The sequence below is a fragment of the Alligator mississippiensis genome, chromosome 9 (assembly GCF_030867095.1).
Source record: "Alligator mississippiensis isolate rAllMis1 chromosome 9, rAllMis1, whole genome shotgun sequence".
NCBI classification, from domain to species: domain Eukaryota; kingdom Metazoa; phylum Chordata; order Crocodylia; family Alligatoridae; genus Alligator; species Alligator mississippiensis.
In genome coordinates this window covers 77,783,970-77,803,285 of record NC_081832.1, presented here as the reverse complement: position 1 = coordinate 77,803,285, position 19,316 = coordinate 77,783,970, and the positions used below count along the sequence as shown (strand labels likewise).

General features: G+C 50.7%; 1 protein-coding gene across 1 annotated transcript in view; it reads left to right on the top strand.

Moving 5' to 3' along the window:
• LOC132243272 (uncharacterized) overlaps positions 1–18,252 on the top strand; it is a 30,779-nt gene extending 12,527 nt beyond the window's left edge. The window contains exons 8-19 of the mRNA XM_059733425.1: positions 658–829; positions 3,890–4,234; positions 6,152–6,394; positions 8,787–8,993; positions 9,857–9,946; positions 10,401–10,607; positions 12,202–12,264; positions 12,362–12,478; positions 13,215–13,273; positions 14,365–14,455; positions 16,407–16,446; positions 17,311–18,252. Of these exons, the coding sequence (XP_059589408.1) occupies positions 658–829; positions 3,890–4,234; positions 6,152–6,394; positions 8,787–8,993; positions 9,857–9,946; positions 10,401–10,607; positions 12,202–12,264; positions 12,362–12,478; positions 13,215–13,273; positions 14,365–14,455; positions 16,407–16,446; positions 17,311–17,383 (1,707 nt within the window). The 3' untranslated portion in view covers positions 17,384–18,252. The remainder of the gene's footprint in view (positions 1–657; positions 830–3,889; positions 4,235–6,151; positions 6,395–8,786; positions 8,994–9,856; positions 9,947–10,400; positions 10,608–12,201; positions 12,265–12,361; positions 12,479–13,214; positions 13,274–14,364; positions 14,456–16,406; positions 16,447–17,310) is intronic.
• The last annotated feature ends 1,064 nt before the right edge of the window (positions 18,253–19,316 follow it).

Sequence of the window (19,316 nt, the reverse complement as noted above, 5' to 3'; positions counted from 1 at the left end):
GAAAAAGGAGCAATGGGCTCAAGCTGCAGCAGGGGAAGTTGAGGTTGGATATTAGGAAAAACTTTTTCACCAGGAGGGCGGTGAAGCACTGGAGCAGGTTACCCAGAGAGGTGGTGGACTCTCCATCCTTGGAGGTTTTTAAGCCCGGCTCGACAAAGCCTTGTCTGGGATGATGTAGTTGGGACTGGTCCTGCTCGGAGCAGGGGGTTGGACTAGATGTGACCTCCTGAGCTCTCTTCAACCCTCATTGTCTGTGATTCCGATCCTCCCAGGCAAACCTTGAGGCAAGGGAATCCCCATCACAGAGGCCCCCAAAACTAGCATGGTCAATTGATCAAGAAAAGCTGCAACTGCTGATATAGGTGACAAGAGAGGAGTTAAGGGTAGGAAGTGGCTTGGTGCGCAGGTGTTGGGAGGCCACCGTGCCTGGAGCGCACCATGGAAGAAGACAGGAGATAGAAATGGAGGAGACATCAGGGGTAAAGGCAAAGGGACTGACCGGGTTGAGTGGCTATGAAAAGCTCAAGGACACCGGGAGCGAGTGAGGAGCACTGAAGAGCAGGGAAACAACCAGCGAGGAAGGGGATTCTGGCAGCACTCAGCCTGCTGAGTGACTCGGAAGGGAGCAGGGTTCATCTCCAGGAGACCTGAGAAGAGGAGCCTGGGTGGGGCAAGCCTGAGAATAGAGAAATGACTCTGCTGCGGAGCTTGTTCAGCATCGAGCGTATAAAGCTGGTTCTCTCCGGGTGGGGACATTCCCGGAGTCTGTCCTCCACCAGCATGTCCCCTTCCCTCTGGCTGCACTGGATACTGGTACAGATGTGGATAGGTGAGTGCTGGCGGCTTTACGGCGCATTGCCTCAGCAAGCAAAGGGTGGTTCGCTTATGTTTTGCAGGGTTACAAACAAGAGGCATTGGTTGCTTGCATGTTGTGTGTGTACTCCAGGCACAAATAGCATCATGCACACATGCATGCACACATGCACATGTGCACACACAGACACGTGTGTGTATGCATGCCATAGCATTATTTGTGCCTGGAGTATATATACCATGTGCAAGCAATGAATGCCTCTTGTTTGTAACTCTGCAAAACTAAAATGAATGTGTGTGTGTGTGTGTGTGTGTGTGTGTTTATACACGTGTACACACACACGTGTATATTAATTCAAAAGGTTTCTTAAAATGATGGGAATTAGTACCAATACAGAGCAATGTGTTAGTTACTGAAATGTGGTATTTTCCCTGTATCTGCAAAACCTGGGTGTAGGTTCTGTGGGTTGTTCAGCAGAGTTTTTTTAATGATGAAAATGATCTCACCTTATTGCTAATGTTGAATTTCTAGAGAACTCATTTTGCCTCCCTGCCTCTCTTCTCTGTGTCTTAAGCAGGGCTGATATGGTCCAGGTTTAGAGAAATTGTCTTTAAGTATAAAACAGAGTAATCATTCTGGAAAATGAGAGAGAAGAGGGATTTTCTAAAGCTCTCAGCTAGGGGCGACTTTCACTGAGAGAGTTGCACAGCTCTGCTTCCAGTTATGTAAATGGAAAAACTCCTAATAGGAGTAAAATGGGAGCAGACTTATTCCTAGGCTGAGTTGGGTTTTTTGTCTTTTTTTTTTTTTTTTCCTTTTTTGAAACTCACCCCAAACAGTTAACTATGCTCCAACACGTTGCAGTCCCTTTTAGACCAGAAAGGAAATGTTGAAATGTGGGTGGAAAACCCCGAGGGGTGAGATTTGGTTCATGCTCTTCCTCCAACTCCATCAAGCTTCACTGGGCAAACTAAGATGACCCCATGATTTCTCTGCAGCTTCAGGCCATTTCCACAGCCCAGGGATTTCCACAATATTTCCAGTCGCTCGTGGACCTGTTTCTGGAGGGTGATGGGAGCCCTGTACCCTCCCCGCTGTCAGACAGATGAAACCTGGTTTCTCCTCTTGTGCTTGTTTCAATAACGTGATATGACGAGCGTGCATCAGGGTCCGAACGATCTCTTGTAACCTCTTGCCCGTGTTCCCGTCGGTCAGCATTTTCACAGCTTGGGACTTCCATGTTCAACGTGGCAAAACAAGCTTTGTCAGGCTGGTTTTTTTTTACAAGACTACTCTCTCGAGAACTCATTATTCCTGCTGGATCTGGCTTTCTCTAGGCAAAATGAGAGCTCTAGAGAGAGGAGAAAATGGAGGTTTTTCAACACACAATCAGAAGTTTCCAGCATAAAAAAGGAAAGGGGTTTAGTGCAAAATTCCAAGGAAAAAATGTGGGGTTTTTTCCCACCCCCCTCATGTATAACTCACACGAGGATGCATGTCTCTGCTTCCTCCACACCTAGGCTACATGACAGCAAAGGAGTCTACTCCAGCTGCCAATTGATGGAACCGAAAGAAGGAAATGTTTTTTAGCCCTGAAGGTCACAGGTTCAAACGCTGCTGAGAGGCATGGGTATTTTATGCTGTCTGAGAAATCATTAACTTCATTTGTTCTTTGAACAACCTCTAGCTGCCAGGTTTCCAATACATGCAGCAAGTAGCATTTATAATGCGTAACTCCATGGATTTGGGGACTACTGTTAGGATTCACTGCCACTCAGCAGGGCTATTGGCTCCAAGAGTCGGGTCCCTGTTTGTAAAAGAGAGTGCACGACACGGTGCCGTCACTTCAGGAGGCTAAGATTACAACACCATGGTGCGAGCTGCCAGGATGCCATTTGCTAAATGATAAGACGCTTGGATTCGGATGATTTCTGCCCTGCAGATTGCCAAGCAGCAGGTAAGGTGGCTCACATGGACATTTGTGCTGCAGCAGGTCATCTGTTTCCAATACCTGCACTAGGTGGTTTAGGATCTCTCTGCGGGCTGCCCCGGAGTCGGACTGTCAGGGGTGTTAGCAACCCGGAAAGGAAATGTTGGCTCAAAACCGCAAAGGTCAAGTTCGCCTAGTACCAGCCTCTTTAGGAAATAGCAGCTGAGACATGCCGGTGCCTGGCTCCTTTCTGTAAACTCAAACTTCCACTCTCCAAAGGGCAGAGGATGCAACTTCTGAAACCTGTGCCCTGCACAGCTCCCTTTGTGCTGCCCAGGAGAAGAGACGCTTGCATCCCTAAAGGGGAAGAGTGCCTGGCCGTAGCAGCTGGGAGATGAAGAGGACTGGCCATTCCTCTTGGTCCCGCTGCCAGCCTGGGCTGGCCTAGGGCACGTGGCTGCATTTTCAGGCTGTGCGTGGTGGCGGAGCGGGTCGGATATCTCGCACTGAGAGCAGAGGCCCAAATCCGAGTCCCGTTCACACTTGCGCTGAAGGCTGTGCCCAGTTGACAGCATATCAATGACCATTGAGAGTGATGCATCTCTGCATTTTTTTGGAAGAGGTTGGAGACTTTGAAGTTTGCCAAATGGACATCAACTTTCAGACCTGAGCAGTTTGGGCCCTGAGTTGAAAGATTACAAGGCCCTAAATCCCCTTTTCCAAAGCCTGGTCTCTATGGCACAGTTCTGTTGGAAAAAAAAGGATTGCCTTTTATTTGCTACCAACATGCATGCGCCCACCCACGCATTAGGAAGTCACCAGGAGCTCAGCCTTTCTGTCACCACAATAAAACCACTTCCTCAAACAGCCGAGGCCCTTCGACGACATACAGGCACTTCCCAAATGCCAGCAGGCGTGCACAGCCGGTCAGGAAATCAAAAGGTCATCTAGTCTTTTCCTCTGCACCAAAGCAAGTTCAAGTGCATGCAAACCATCCCTGCCAACGTTGGCTTAACGAATGAAGGAGGTCCCACAGCCTCCGTGTTTAACCTGTGATTGTGTTTTGCCACCCTTACAGATAGGGAGTGTTTCTGTGGGATAAAGATTATATCTTGGCTTTCTTTGCCCCCGCTCTTCCCCACCAGCGCATGCTGCATCCCAGACTGTCGTGCGAGGGGTGACGGGGCAGTCTGTCACGCTACCCTGCTTCTACCGCGTTGCAAGAGCGAGTGACGTCACCGCCATGTGCTGGGGCCAGGGCAGGTGTCCAAATTCGAAGTGCAGCAATGAGATTGTCCGTACTGATGGGCTGAGGGTCATCTCTTCGAAGTCTGTGAGATACCAGCTAACGAATCGCCTGGGCATCGGGGACGTGTCTCTGACCATAAGGAACGTGGACGAAGGAGACGGGGGAATATACTGCTGCCGTGTAGAGGTCCCCGGTTGGTTCAATGACATCAAACAAAACCTGGAGTTGAAGGTCGAGAGAGGTAAGAAATGCATCTTCCTCCTCTGAGTCTATGGGGAGAAGTCCATCCTGCTACCAGTGACGGTGAGATGAGGGATGGGTGAATTTTCTTGGTGGGAAGAGTTTTGCCAGGAAAATACAGTTTGGGATGGACTGAAATGTTTTGCAAGTTGAGCTCTAATTCATCAAATCCTTTTGGCTGGAAAAAAATAAGGGGAGAGGGGGTGGGAAAGCTGAAAGGCTTTGCTTAGAAATGCTTTGAAGGCAGACTTTCCACTTTTTTATTGTGAAGCTTTCCATTTGATGAAAAAATGCCATTTCATTTTAATGCAACTGAAAAAGAAGAATTAACAGGCTTAAAAACCCCAAAGTGAAATGAAACATCTTACGTTGGGTAGCAGCAGCGGTGTTTTCAACCAGCATGGTTTGTTTCATAAGACAACACAACAAAACCCCCCCAAAAACAGTTCATTTTAGGTTGACCAGATGCGGATCTCCATGCTTCATCTATCAGTGTGGTCAGCAAACCAAAAAACCAGTCATTGAACAGCCCTGGCTTAGACTGGATGGTTTAGACCATGGTGGTAAGAAGGGTAAAGTCTAGGAGAAGCTTGTGTTATAGTGGTGATAGTTCAGAAATCATGGGGGAGGCAAGGGCGTCTTAGGATGACATGTTTTATTGGGCCAACTATGTCATTGGAATAAAGTTTAACAAGTTTTCGAATACGAGATATTCTTTGTCAGGAGGTGAGATACCACCCTAAGACATCGTGGCCTCACCTCATGCATTGTAAAGAAACAGGCACATGCTTTGCAGCTTTCCTTATTGTCCAAAGACATGATCTGTGCTAACCTACATGGGACCACTTGGGAATACTCTCCAACACGGTAGTCGTTCCCAAACTGCAATTCATGGGGCCTACATCCAGCCTGGACCTCATGCAACTAAATGTTGGACAAGGGTCCAGGGTGGGCCAACGAGTCTGGGATTGCTGCTGTAGGAAGCCTAATGGGGAGGGTGAAGTGAGGAGAGGGAAATCCCTCTCTACCGCAGACTGTAAGGCATGGGTGCTGGCTAAAACCCAGGATAAAGAGGTGCAAATCCACTGATGTGAATAGGGTGATGCCTGCTGGTAGAACTGGACCCCGCTGCTTTTTGCCGGTGGGTCATCCAGGGGGAAGATGACTAAACCACCCCTCTCAAACTCCTTTTTGAGCCAAATAGTGCAGATTTTTACTAAGTAAAACAGCTCAGGGGAAGCAACTGCTTTCCTGCAAAATCTTTTGATTTCTTTTATTCTAAAACCGAAGAGCCCTTTGGGTTTAGGGCAGCAAGTAGCCTGGTTTGAGGTTTTTCCCTTTTTTGAGAAAAAATCGAGTTTTTCCTTGGGGAGAGGGGAGGAATCAGTTTCCAACTGGTTTTATTTGGATTCATTTCTGACCTAGTGAGCTGATACCTTATTCTTAGAATCATAGAAATGAGGGTTGAAGGGAGCTCAGGGGTCTCATCTAGTCCGACCCCTGCTCCAAGCAGGACCAGCCCCAACTACATCATCCCGGCCAGGGCTTTGTCTACCCGGGTCTTAAACACCTCCAAGGATGGAGACTGCACCATCTCTCTGGCTTCACCACCCTCCTTGTGAGAAGTTTTTTCCTAATATCCAACCTCAATTTTCCATGCTGCAACTGGAGCCCATTGCTCCTTGTCCATTGAGCACAGCCCAGCTCCATCCTCTTTGCACCCCTCTTGCAGGGAGGTGAAGGCTGCTATTCACCCCCCTCGGTCTTCTCTTCTGCAGACTCAATCAGCCCATTTCTCTCCGCCTCTCCTCACAGTGGCTTAAAGAAATGGGCAGTTTCCATTTTGTCTGTCCTGGGTCTGTGGCTCTCAAGCTCAGCTGAGGATATTCTGACCTGGTTTCTTGGCTTTTTTCTCCAGCAGTCACAACTCCTCGTCGCCCTCCTCGTCCTCTTCCTCCTCCTCCTCGTCCTCGTCCTCGTCCTCCACCAACAACAGCCCCGGTTCCCGCAGTGGTGACAACCCACCCAGCAATGCCTCCGGCCTTCCCAACGGACCCGGCTCTCCCAGATACGACTCTTGCTCCCCAGACGACTGCTTTGGAGACGACCAATGCCTGGCCGGGACGCCACGGCGTGACAGAGCTCTATCGCACTTTGGGCTGTAGGTCGAATAACCGACAATAATTCCTCCTTCCACCTGGGATGCAAGGGGCGGGGTGCCAGGACGTGTCGTGTGGGCAGCAGGGAAGTCTGTGTGAGGCTGGCTGGTTTGTCGGGGTCCCTCTGGGCAATGCGACTTGGACGAGGGAGAGAGTTTTTCCCAATATCCAACTTCAACTTCCCTTGCTGCAGCTTGAGCCCATTGCTCCTTGTCCTGTCATCTGCCCCCACTGAGAATAGCCCAGCTCCATCGTAGTGGATGGGTCGGTATCGACCTGGAAGGGTGTGGGCAGTGGGGTCCCGCAGGGCTCGGTCCTTGCACCGATACTCTTCTATGTCTTCATCAGTGACTTGGACGAGGGAGTGAAATGTACTTTGTCCAAGTTTGCAGATGACACAAAACTGTGGGGAGAAGTGGACATGCCGGAGGGCAGGGAACAGCTGCAGGCAGACCTGGACAGGTTGGACAAGTGGGCAGAAAACAACAGGATGCAGTTCAACAAGGAGAAATGCAAAGTGCTGCACCTCGGGAGGAAAAATGTCCAGCACACCTACAGCCTAGGGAATGACCTGCTGGGTGGCACAGAGGTGGAAAGGGATCGTGGAGTCCTAGTGGACTCCAAGGTGAACGTGAGTCGGCAGTGTGACGAAGCCATCAGAAAAGCCAATGGCACTTTATCGTGCATCAGCAGATGCATGACGAATAGGTCCAAGGAGGTGATACTTCCCCTCTATCGGGCGCTGGTCAGACCGCAGTTGGAGTACTGCGTGCAATTCTGGGCGCCGCACTTCAAGAGGGATGCGGATAACCTGGAGAGGGTCCAGAGAAGGGCAACTCGTATGGTCAAGGGCCTGCAGACCAAGCCCTACGAGGAAAGACTAGAGAAACTGGACCTTTTCAGCCTCCGCAAGAGAAGGTTGAGAGGCGACCTTGTGGCTGCCTTTAAGTTCATCACGGGGGCACAGAAGGGAATTGGTGAGGTTTTATTCACCAAGGTGCCCCCGCGGGTTACAAGAAATAATGGCCACAAGCTAGCAGAGAGCAGATTTAGATTGGACATTAGGAAGAACTTCTTCACAGTTCGAGTGGCCAAGGTCTGGAACGGGCTCCCAAGGGAGGTGGTGCTCTCCCCTACCCTGGGGGTCTTCAAGAGGAGGTTAGATGAGCATCTAGCTGGGGTCATCTAGACCCAGCACTCTTTCCTGCCGATGCAGGGGGTCGGACTCGATGATCTATTGAGGTCCCTTCCGACCCTAACATCTATGAATCCTCTTTGCAGCGCCCCTGCAGGGAGGTGAAGGCTGCTATTCAATCCCCCTCGGTCTTCTCTTCTATAGACTCAGTCAGCCCAGTTCCCTCAGCCTCTCCTCACAGCGGCTCAAAGAAATGGGCAGTTTCCATTTTCATAGTTTCATAGTAGGTCGGGTCTGAAGGGACCTGAGCAGATCATCAAGTCCGACCCCTGCCATGGCAGTAAAGAGTACTGGGGTCAAACGACCCTGGCCAGATGCTCGTCCAGCCTTTTTTAAAGCCCTCCAGGGTAGAAGCCAGCACCACTTCCCTTGGAAGCTGGTTCCAGGTCCTAGCTGCCCTGACAGTGAAGTTGCGCCTCCTCGTAGGGCCTGCCCTGCTGTCCCCTGATCATGTGGGTGGCCTCCTCTGGACCCTCTCCATGCTGTCCACATCCCTCCTGAAGTGCGGTGCCCAGAGCTGGACGCACTACTCCACCTGCGGCCTGACCAGTGTCGCATAGAGGGGGAGGATCACCTCCCTGGACCTGCTCGAGATGCATCTGTGGATGCACGACAAGGTGAGTTTGGGCTTCCTGACCGCGTCCCCACACTGTCGGCCCATGTTCATTTTGGCATCAATAATGACCCCAAGATCCTTTTCTGCCTCTGCACTGACGAGAAGGGAGTTTCCCAGCCTGTAGGTCTGCTGCTGGCTCTTCCTCCCCAGGTGCAGCACCTTGCACTTGTCAGTGTTGAACCCATCCTGTTCTCATCCGCCCACCCCTGTAACCTGTGCAGGTCCGATTGCAGCCTATTCCTCCCTTCTAGCGTGCCAGCTTCCCCCCACATCTTAGTGTCATCTGCGAATTTGAACAGGGTGCTTTCTACCCCCTTGTCCAAGTCGCTGATGAAGATGTTGAACAGTGCAGGCCTGAGGACCGAGCCCTGGGGCACCCCACTGCCCACAGCCCTCCAGGTTGAGAATGACCCGTCCACCACCGCTCTCTGGGTGCGGCCCTCCAGCCAGGTAGTGACCCACCTGACTGTGTAGGCATCGACACCGCTGTCTCCCAGTTTCTTACTGAGGATGGGGTGAGAGACCGTGTGGCTCAAGCTCAGCTGAAGAGTTTCTGACCTGGTTTCTTGGCTTTTCTCTCCAGTGATGACAACTCCTCCTCCTCCTCGACCTCCAACAACAACAGCCCCGGTTCCCGCAGTGGTGACAACCCACCCAGCAATGCCTCCGGCCTTCCCAACGGACCCAGCTCTCCCAGATACGACTCTTGCTCCCCAGGCGACTGCTTTGGAGACGACCGATGCCTGGCCGGGACGCCACGGCGTGACAGAGCTCTATCGCACTTTGGGCAGTAGGTCGAATAACCGACAATAATTCCCCCTTCCCCCTGGGATGCAAGGGGCGGGGTGCCAGGACGTGTCGTGTGGGCAGCAGGGAAGTCTGTGTGAGGCTGGCTGGGTTGTTGGGGTCCCTCTGGGCAATGTCCATGCGTGCCGGGGGCACGCTCTTCCAGACTCCTTCCCGATGGCTGTGGGGAACGGCAGGGTGAGTGGTGGGAAGAGGCGTGCGTGTCGCACAGGGCAGTGGGCAATATTCAGAGCCAAGCCAGGATTTTCAAAGATTTTAGGCAGCTTGGTTCATTTTTAGTGCTAAGGAGCTGCATCCTCTTGCTGTGCCTGGGCTGGAGTAGCTCCAGGTGCATTAAAACTGTAGGTTTTGCTCTGCACCAAAGCAGGGCCGACTCTCTCCGCATTGCTTCCAGCTCAGAAAGCAATGCACATCTCTCCGCGTCTTGTTCATCTATCTGCGGTTTGCATTGCCAGTGTTATCAGTGTCGGTAGCTTCTTTTCCCTCTGACCGGCCGTGCCCAGCGCTGCCTGCAGCTCTTTCTTCCTCTGATTTTGCTCACACCTCGTTTCAACACGACTCCTTTGGGCGGATGTTCAGCAATGCGGTCATCAGTGGGGGCCCACCTTTAAAAGCAGGGACAATTAACTCTGCCCGCAGTTGTATGCATTGAAATGCATCACTGGACTAGACCGTGAAATGAAGTGCTACAGCTAGGCACCTCTGTGGGGTCAATGGCATAGGCAAATGTGGTCTGTAAGCTTTACCTCTGTTTAGCTAGATATCCAGATTTGCGCCGTGGTGTTGAACACCCAGGGGAAGCCTTTGAACAAGAGCGTTGTGGATGAGCCTCTTCCCTCGTTTCAGGGATCCCAGACTATGTAGATGCATCTCCCAGCACTGAAAGGGCCGAAAGTGATGATTTCGCTCTCGTGACTGAAGGTGCTCTCCATACAGGTCTGTACGGTACTCGAATGCACACGTTCATTTTGTTCCCAGATATGGCAAACTGTCCTGTGCAAAGGTGCTGACTCTTGCACACACAGCACAGGCTTGTGTAGAGTTATCAGTGATATCACCACCCTCCAAGTGAGAGATTTTTCCAATCTCCGAGGGAGGATTTTTTTCTTAATATCCAACCTTTCCCTTGCTGCAGCTTGAGCCCATTGCTTCTTGTCCTGTCGTCTGCCCCCACTGAGACCAGCCCAGCTCCGTCCTCTTTGCAGCCCCCCCTGCAGGGAGGTGAAGGCTGCTATTCAACCCCCTCGGTCTTCTCTTCTGCAGACTCAATCAGCCCATTTACCTCTGCCTCTCCTCACAGCGGCTCAAAGAAATGGGCAGTTTCCATTTTGTGTGGCTCTCAAGCTCAGCTGAGGAGTTTCCGACCTGGTTTCTCGGCTTTTCTCTCCAGCGATCACAACTCCTCCTCCTCCTCGACCTTCAGCAACAACAGCCCTGGTTCCCGCAGTGGTGACAACCCACCCAGCAATGCCTCCGGCCTTCCCAACAGGCCCGGCTCTCCCAGATACGACTCTTGCTCCCCAGACAACTGCTTTGGAGACGACCGATGCCTGGCTGGGATGCTATGGCATGACAGAGCTCGATCGCACTTTGGGCTGTAGGTTGAATAATGGCAATAATTCCTCCTTCCCCCTGGGATGCAAGGGGCGGGGTGCCAGGACGTGTCGTGTGGGCAGCAGGGAAGTCTGTGTGAGGCTGGCTGGTTTGTCGGGGTCTCTCTGGGCAATGCCCGTGCGTGCCGGGGGCACGCTCTTCCAGACTCTTTTCCGATGGCTGTGGGGAACGGCAGGGTGAGTGGTGGGAAGGGGCGTGCATGTTGCACAGGGCAGTGGGCAATATTCAGAGCTAAGCCAGGATTTTCAAAGATTTTAGCCAGCTTCGTTCATTTCTGATGCTAATGAGCTGCATCCTCTTGCTGTGCCTGGGCTGGAGTAGCTCCAGGTGCATTAAAACTGTAGGTTTTGCTCCACGCTGAACCAGGGCCGACTCTCTCCGCATTGCTTCCAGCTCAAAAATCAATGCACGTCCCTCTGCATTGTGTTCATCTATCCACAGTTTCCATCACCAATGTTATCAGCATCAGTATCTTCTTTTCCCTCTGACTGTCTGTGCCCAGCGCTGCTTTCCCTGGGCTGGAGTAGCTCCATGTGCTAGAAGGTGCATTAGAAGCTGTAGGTTTTGCTCCACACTGAACCACCTTTTCAAGTATTAGTAAATAGCCACCTTGCAGAAAGTTCAGCAAACCAGGGCATAAAAAAAGAGGAAATCCAGACTTCAGTGGTGACATTGCCCCAGCAAGTCAGGCTCCAGCCTCCAGAAACTCACTGCTGTGATTTCAGCCGGCGCCTCGCAGCAGGACCAAAGTATTCAATAGCTTCCCATGGCTCGTTCAGTTCTTGTTTTCAGGTGCAGACACCTCACATTGGTAATGGGTGCATGCTGCCCTTTTTAAAATAGTCATTCCCTTCTCAGTGGAAACCCCTCTTCCTCCCCTGTCACTCCATCGCTGATAAGACACGTGAATAGGAGCTGGTGGGCACTTGTGTCAAGTATCACGTAAGCCATTAGGCCTCCTTGTCAGGGCTTCTTCAGGAACAGCTGAGGGCTGGGTGCAGGATGCATTACAAATCGAGAGAGAAGAGGGATGGGAACAGCTACCCTGCCCAGAGCATATCCCTCCCATTCATCTTAGCCCTAGAGGAAACCCCATAGATGTGCTATGCCCTGGTGCAGTGGTAGCAAAGGGAAAGGATGTCCTGTTTGAATTGAGTCCTAAATCCAAGCTGAAATCCAAGCCTGGATCTGTATTGAAGAATTAAATATTGGAGTGTGGACCTGACTCTGGTCACTACGTGCTATATCGTCTTCTTTCCTTCCCTGGGCTTCATCTGGCCAGAAACAATCACAATTCCCATTCAGAACAACACACAGAGGTTACTGTACAAGCCCATAACACCTTCGAACATGCGCAGCCTAAAATGGTTTGATTCAACACGAGTAACCCAAGCCAGCGTCTCCCCTGTAAGGGATCATCTGGATTCGAAATGCTCAGCAAAACATGCTGGTGAAGCAGAAAACTTCTGGAAAGCACTGTAGCGCTGACTCCACAATTAGATCATGTGTCTTGTTTCCTTCTGCATCCCCTAGCCCTGTTTGCTAGAGGAAATGCTTGACTTTCTCTCTTGTCCCAGGGTTCATCCCGTGGTTTTATGACAGTTATCTGACCCACTCAACAAAAAGTCTCTTCATTACAGGTATGGAAGGGTGTCACCTTTTACAAACACAACACATCCATGCCAGCACCCAGGACCTCTGTTTTTAAATATTTCTTTCTTTTGATTTTAATTTCAGGGACTGATCCACCAGCCACTGTCCAGGACCCCCCTGAGCAGATGGCTGTGGATTCTTCTTCTTATGCTCCATTTTCCACGAGAGACACCCCTGTTTATACCCTGGCAGCAGACCGAGGTAAAGGCAAGATTGTTGGTCTTCATTTTTAATGCAAATACACACAGGTGACTGAAGATCGCAGAGCCCCTGAATTATCCTGTAATGATTGCAAAGGGCTGGGGTATGCCCTCGCCTTAAGTTGTTGCAATGCATTATGCCGCCGACGCATGCAACCACCAGCACCATTAGAGTGGTGCAAAAGCATTTAACCCGCTTTAAAGTGTCATGCACACACCCCTTATTTGTCTACACACGGCCTAGGACAGTAACACAGGACCCAGAGGTCATCGTTGGATTCCCTGATTCACCAAGGACCTGGGAAACTTTGAGGGCCAGCTGCAGCTTGGTATTTAGGTGTCTAACTCCTGCGTGAATTCAGTTATTGTTTAGGCACCTAGGAGCCTTTCTAGGTCCAGCCCTTAGAGGTTTTCCCATTCTCCGGGCAAGGATAGTAGTATTTTCCTATCCTACAAGGCATTGTAAGGACAAATGTATAAGAGATGTATATCTCTTGTATATAAGAGATTGCAAAGTGCTTGGTATCATGGGTCACATTAAGAGAGCAGGTAGACAGAATAAGGTACATCAGTATTGCTGAGGCGTCTTGGATTTGGGGAGAAACACTTGGTCTTACAGGCCTTTCCTGTGACAGTGGCAATGTTATCGGCCTCTGCAAATTACTGTGAGAAGACGAATGTCTAACGGCAATTGCACTGAGTCTAGATCTAGTATTTTGGTTTTTTTCTATTACCAGAGACTTCCCCAGAGTCACAGCACGGTGAGCCCCCAGAAAACACAGATCACCTAGGACAGGTAAAGCCTCCTCCATGTCTCAGAAGTGTCCGACGAACTAAAAGCCAGCTTGACCTAGCAGTGATTTACAAAGCGTTTAGCCTAAATACATGCTGTAGGCAAAGCAGAGTGGTGCTGGGTGTAATCTGGTCCAGGGGCACATAGGAATTACCAGCCCCACAATCCAGCTCTCTGCCTTCAGTAACCCGCACCAGAAGCTGCTGAGGAAGATGCCATAAATACGGGCTGGGATGTCATATCTCATGTCATTTTTACTCTCTTTCCTCCTCTCCATTCCCCAGTGGTCCCAAGCACCCTCTCTTGGTTTGTCCTTGGCAAAGACCCATGACTGATGAAGTGAGAGGGTAGAGGGCTATCTGTGCATGGATTTGTATAAGGTTTGGGGGTCCTGGCAGTGTTGAGAGGCTGTTGGATGCAAGTCTCACATCCCAGAACTGCTGCTACGTGTCAGCAAAAGTGATCCTGAAGGCCACTCCGGTCCAGAGTGAAAGGCAATGGGTTTTTCACTCTGTAGGATATTCAAGTGCCTTGCAAATACTGCTGAGATGCAGCCTGGGCTGCCTACACTCATGGAAACAGTGGAGGGCTTTAACAGGACAAGCACTGGGTGATCTGGGCTTGAGGTTCAGCTAGCAGCACTCAAGGATGGCTTTGCCTTGCAGCCCCTGGACAAGACCTCCTTCCCAGGGGAGTCCAGAAGGAAGTACTAGCACCACTGTTCATTGAGAGAGCCACCCCTTTTGCAACAGGGTCTGGCCTTCCGATCCAAACCACCTCTTGTTTGGGTTTTGCTTAACCTGAGCCCACCCATTGGGGTTTGGATTGCCCCTGGTTTGAGCAAACCCCTACCTGTGCAGAAAGAGAGCAAACAAACTTGGCAATAAATAATCCAGCTGCCCATCAAAGTTTGCCATGCAGGTTTGCAATAGGATTCCTGCTTTCCTGTTCCCCGGGCGTTTGCCATTTACACCGCCACCTTGATGGCAGATATTGCTGTTAGAGCTACCAGGCCCTCTTTAAACATGCCAGAACCAATGTGCTGTTTAAAAGCCTTTTCTGCTTGTTTCCCACCCCCACCCCTTCTTTCTCAGCTGGAGCAGGGGATCCCAGTGCTGCCCCTCGCCACTGGCGGGGCAGTTGTTCTTCTTGCATTGATGCTGCTCTTACTTTACCTGTGGAGATGTAAGTACTGTTGTGTGTTTGCTGTCATGCTCTGCATTAGCTTCATGTGCACTCTTTTTTGTGCGTGCATATTTCGGTCCTGGGAATGATGGTAAACTGCATCTGACAGGTGGGGCTGGTGGTGAGGCTACTCGTGGCAGGGTAGCTCCTATAAAATACCACCGTGTTGTAACCTGCAGAGTAGGGTGCCTCAAAACCGTGCTGTCTTGTGGGTACTCCTTGGTTGAAGAAATCCTAAGGGACATTGCCCTGATAGAAACTAGACTGGACTGTTCTCCGTGGCTTTAGATGACGGGACAAGCAACAATGGGCTCAAGTTGCAGCAAGGGAAGTTGAGGTTGGATATTAGGAAAAAAATTCTCCCTAGGAGGGTGGTGAAGCACTGGAGAAGGCTCCTCAGAGAGGCGGTGCAGTCTCCATCCTTGGAGGTTTTTAAGACCCAACTAGACAAAGCCTTGGCTGGGATGATGTAGTTGGGGCTGGTCCTGCTTGGAGCAGGGGTTGGACTAGATGTGACCTCCTGAGCTCCCTTCAACCCTCATTTTCTATGATGCTTTGAAAAGCGTAGGCAGTCAGCAGCAATTCTTATCTATTGCTGTCTGGCAGAAGCTACAAGCATCACAGCACTGAACATCTGGACTTGGTCTGGCCTTTGGACTCCAGCTCAGGGGTCTAAAGAGGGGATGGTAGGTCAAGGACAGCCTCCACTCCCATACTCTTGCTTAGGTGCATGCATCGAAGGTCCTGGTGCAATGGGCACCAGACTCCGTAAGGGGAGTAAGGAACCTGAGGCAGCTACCAAGGCATGTGTGTGTACAACATCTCTTCCCCAGCTGGTGTAGCCTGAGCTAAAGTTTGAAGACTAGTAAGAGCCAATGCACCGAAGAGAGCAAATCCGATGCTAAACTCAGGCTCGTTTAGTTAATGAAGTCGCTCTTGATATGAAGGTGAGAGGAGATGCAAGCTGTAGTGATTTGGGAGCCAGATAGAGGAAGGGCAACATGGAACCGCAGATGTAGACTTGCAAAGTTGTGCTTAAGGCATTTTCCATGCCAGGAAAAGGAGAAGTTTGGGATGAGGTGTTTTGCTTGGTATTATTGTGTCCATTGAAGAACCTGCACCAGAATACCTTCTTGGAAACGGTGTAATGCAGATGGATCCAGGAGTCAAATGGCATTTAGTAGTAGCGGGGTATATGTGGAGTAACTCGGGAAACAAAAAATTGATGCCTGCCCAGAGTTGGTCTCTCCTCTGATTTCCACTTCTATATCTGCATTGAAGGTAATGGACCCGTGCCTGTAACCCCTTTGTCAGCACATGAAGTCACTAGGATAAAGGGATCAGGCCTCAGTATTTATTATTTATCAGCTGATATTCAATCCGGTGCATGGTTGGGACATTAGCAGGCTGTTTCCCTCCTGCGCTGCTTTTATTCCAGGAGTAAAAAACATCCTGATGAATTATTCGCTAGTATAGCAAAGTGCTCATCAAGGGTTTTCCTTACAAGGGACGTGAACCCATTTCAGGCCAGAGCATTATTAGTTACACATGCCCATGCATAATTCAGCCCCTTAAAGCTGTTTATAAATATTTAGTGTCCTTTATCCTTGTGCTGATTGCATTGCCTTTTGCTGGGGTTTGCTGTCCTGGCGTCAGCCCTGAATTATTGAGAAGAGTTGCAGAGGAATTCACCACGGGCAGGGCTATGGTGGGAAGCAGTCGGTGCTACAGGGGCCTGATTCTGATCTCAGTGACGTTGTCTTAGAAGAGGGGCAATTGCACTGAGTTTGCTAGAGCTGCGGGTGCAACTCGAGTCAGGTAATGCTCATTATTTTCTGCTTTGTCCGTGCAAAGCTTATAGCACTTAAAATCCTGTCCTTGAGTCCATGCTTGGAAACCTGTGACTCCCCTTTTCCTCGTCACGTTAACACGAACCTTGCCTTATCTGTAGGTCAACACAAGAGGAAGTATCAGCTGACCGTTACAGAAAGGTAATCACTGGATAATTCCTAATAACGGATCCAATCTTGATCTTGGTAAAGCGAATGGAGGTGTGGGTTTGGGCCCCCATCCTGATTCCCTGGGCTGTGTTAGAAACCAAAAATTTAGATCATATATCTCCAGAAAACCAATCCGCACCTCTTAGACTCTGCCCCCATGGAGGAGCCGGCAGACATCCGGACGGGTCCTCAAGGCAGCCTCTGAGGGATGCATAACCCACATCAGCTTTGCATCTGGTCCTGTAGGACACATTGCCCAGAGACTTGCCTCTCTTCCTGCCTGCCTGGGTGTAAATCCGGTGTAACCCTTCAGCATTATATGGGTGCAAGGAGAATCCATCTATCCTGGCTTGAATTTCCTCTTGCACTTTTGCACTGGTCTTGCTCTGTCTAGAGCTGAGAGAAAAGGACACGGAGGGGAGGCCTGAGTTTTGCCGCAGTTGAAGGGTAATTCATTGCTCTCTCTGGCCACGGGAGACGGGAGAAGTCGTGGCCTTGAATTGCAGTGAGGTGGGATCCCCAGAGTGGCTCCACCGCCTCCTTTCCCTGAATGGCACATGGGTGGGCTGGGCTTGCTTGAGAGCGGTGTAGACATCCTAAGGACGATCGGCTTGCACCATCCGCTATGGTTTGACTTGGCCTTTCACACCTTGCACTCACTCTGGTCAGCATCGGCATGGCTCCAGGACAGACAACTGGTTTTACGCCGGCCGACTCGAGCAGCTGATCTGACCCACCGGTTCCTTTCTCTCTTCCACTTCCAAGGGTGTACCCCAAGCCCCTAGGATCTGACCTAGCGTGCTTCCCCCTTGCCTTTGTCGGCTGCGCTGCTAATCACGGCGCTTCTCGTTACAGCACGGCGCCCTCTGAAGAGCCGGAGAAAGCTTTTAGTGGCATAGAAGGAGAAAACGGCCTTTTCACTCTGTGAGACGGACCTCGCTGCCTTGGGAAAAGTGTCGCAAAGCCGCGAGCATCTAGAAGAAGCTCCTTTGTGCTCTGCTGAGAAAGAAAGGCTACTTCCTCACTCTCCCTGGCAGCTACAATGGGTGCAAACGCAGGCACCTGAACTGTGAAGAGTTTAAAGTCTGGATGTAAATTTTGCCTCTTGCTGGGTGCACCGACACGTTCGTTAATGCCCATTTAGTTTAGTACTTGCTTAATGAAGTAGGCACTAGTGTCGGTGCACTGTTGTTTGTGATGCTTACTGCACAGTAGGCTAAATAACGCTGCACAGGAGCAAATTAGCACGGTTTTTGGCCAGCACGTTACTGCACAGTGTTATTAGGCCACTGTGCAGTAAATGTCTCCTATTCTTAAGCCCCAGACCTGGATCCCCTCACTTTAGAGTAACCTTAACATGTGAGATCAGTGTTGCTGATGCCACAAGAAGCATTTAGGGGTTTAAAGTGACGTGCCTGCTACTAACAGCAGCTGCTGCATTGGGTCCTGTCTTACTGCCACCTTTTGTTTCCCCCTTATTGCACTCCCCTTCCTGCCTGAATGCAGCCTGGGGGGAGCAAACAGGCAAGAGGCAGCCCCTGGGTGATTAATGAGTGTTGCTGTGTAAAAATAACTGATGAAAAACTTGCTTCGCCTGTGACTTTTGTACCCGGAGTGAAAACCGCAACGAGAACAGAGCTGGTCTGAAGTGAGAGTGTGCAGACGAGGCCCATGCTCAGGATGGCTCTCAGAAAAGGTTGGGTTCGTGAGAATTAGCGTTTTCTGAATGGAGATGTGAGCCAAACCTTGGCATTGTGAAAGCTTTTGAGTCATTAATGACCTCAATGTTTCTCCACCGGAGGCTGCAAGGTGGTTTCTGTTCCTTATAGCGCTGCTTGAACGGGGTGAAGGGAGGAGAGGATCTCCTGACGGTGGCTTCCCCAGGGGCTTTCAGGAGGGACAGTGTCTGTAGAGGAGGGAGCGGTGGTATGCATTTAAAAGGCATTAGGGGACTCTCCTAGGGGACAGTGGGTGCTGTGTGCCTAGTGCAGGGGCTTTAAATGAACACAGAAACCTTTGCCTTGCTGTGCTGGCATCCACCTGCCATGATGCTATCATCATCAGGCAAAGGTCAAAGCCTTCCCTTCCCTTCCCATGCAAATCCCTATAAATGCTGGCACAGGTTTGCCTGCAATGGAAGAGTTGCACCATTAAACCTCTCCTCGACTCTTCTCCTGGAAACCACAGCCCTTGTAGGACTGAAGGACAGCTTGACTGGTAGCTTGCCAGAGAGCAGAGGGTATTTGCACGACTGCAGCCATCTCCAGAGATACACCCTCCTTCCTTTTGTCTGCGCGGGAGGCAGAATACATGGGCTTACAATGTGACGGGATCTGTTTTAGATGCAAGAAGGGAGGTGAGTCTGCCGCACAGCCCAGAGGGAGGACGAGCTTGCCTGTGATGACCCCAAAACAGCCCAGTCAGGGGAATAACGAGACCTCGTTCTTTGGGCAGATGCAATCTCTTTTATTAGACCCGCTAAATAGTTGGAAAAAATTGTTCTTTGCAAGCTTTCGGGCACAAACACCTGGGAAAGCGAAGGCATAGGGGAATAACAACGCATTTGAAGCATTGACAGTGCCTTCTGGAGCTGGCGTGGACGTGGCAGGATGGGCTTCCTCTGGTTGATGGGTGCCAATTTCCCGATCCGTCCCGCCCAGGGCATTGCTCTGCCTCTCGGCGAGATGGCAGCAAGGGGAAGCAGAGAATCAGGTCCATTGCCTCGACTCCAGTATCGTTGGAGCTGGTTTTGTCTGCCGGACTGGAGGAGCAGAGCGGTGCAGCTCCTCTCCGTGCCCCTGTCCACCGGCAACGCCGTGCAGCCAGCGCAAACATTACACATGTTTGGGAGCTGCCAAAAC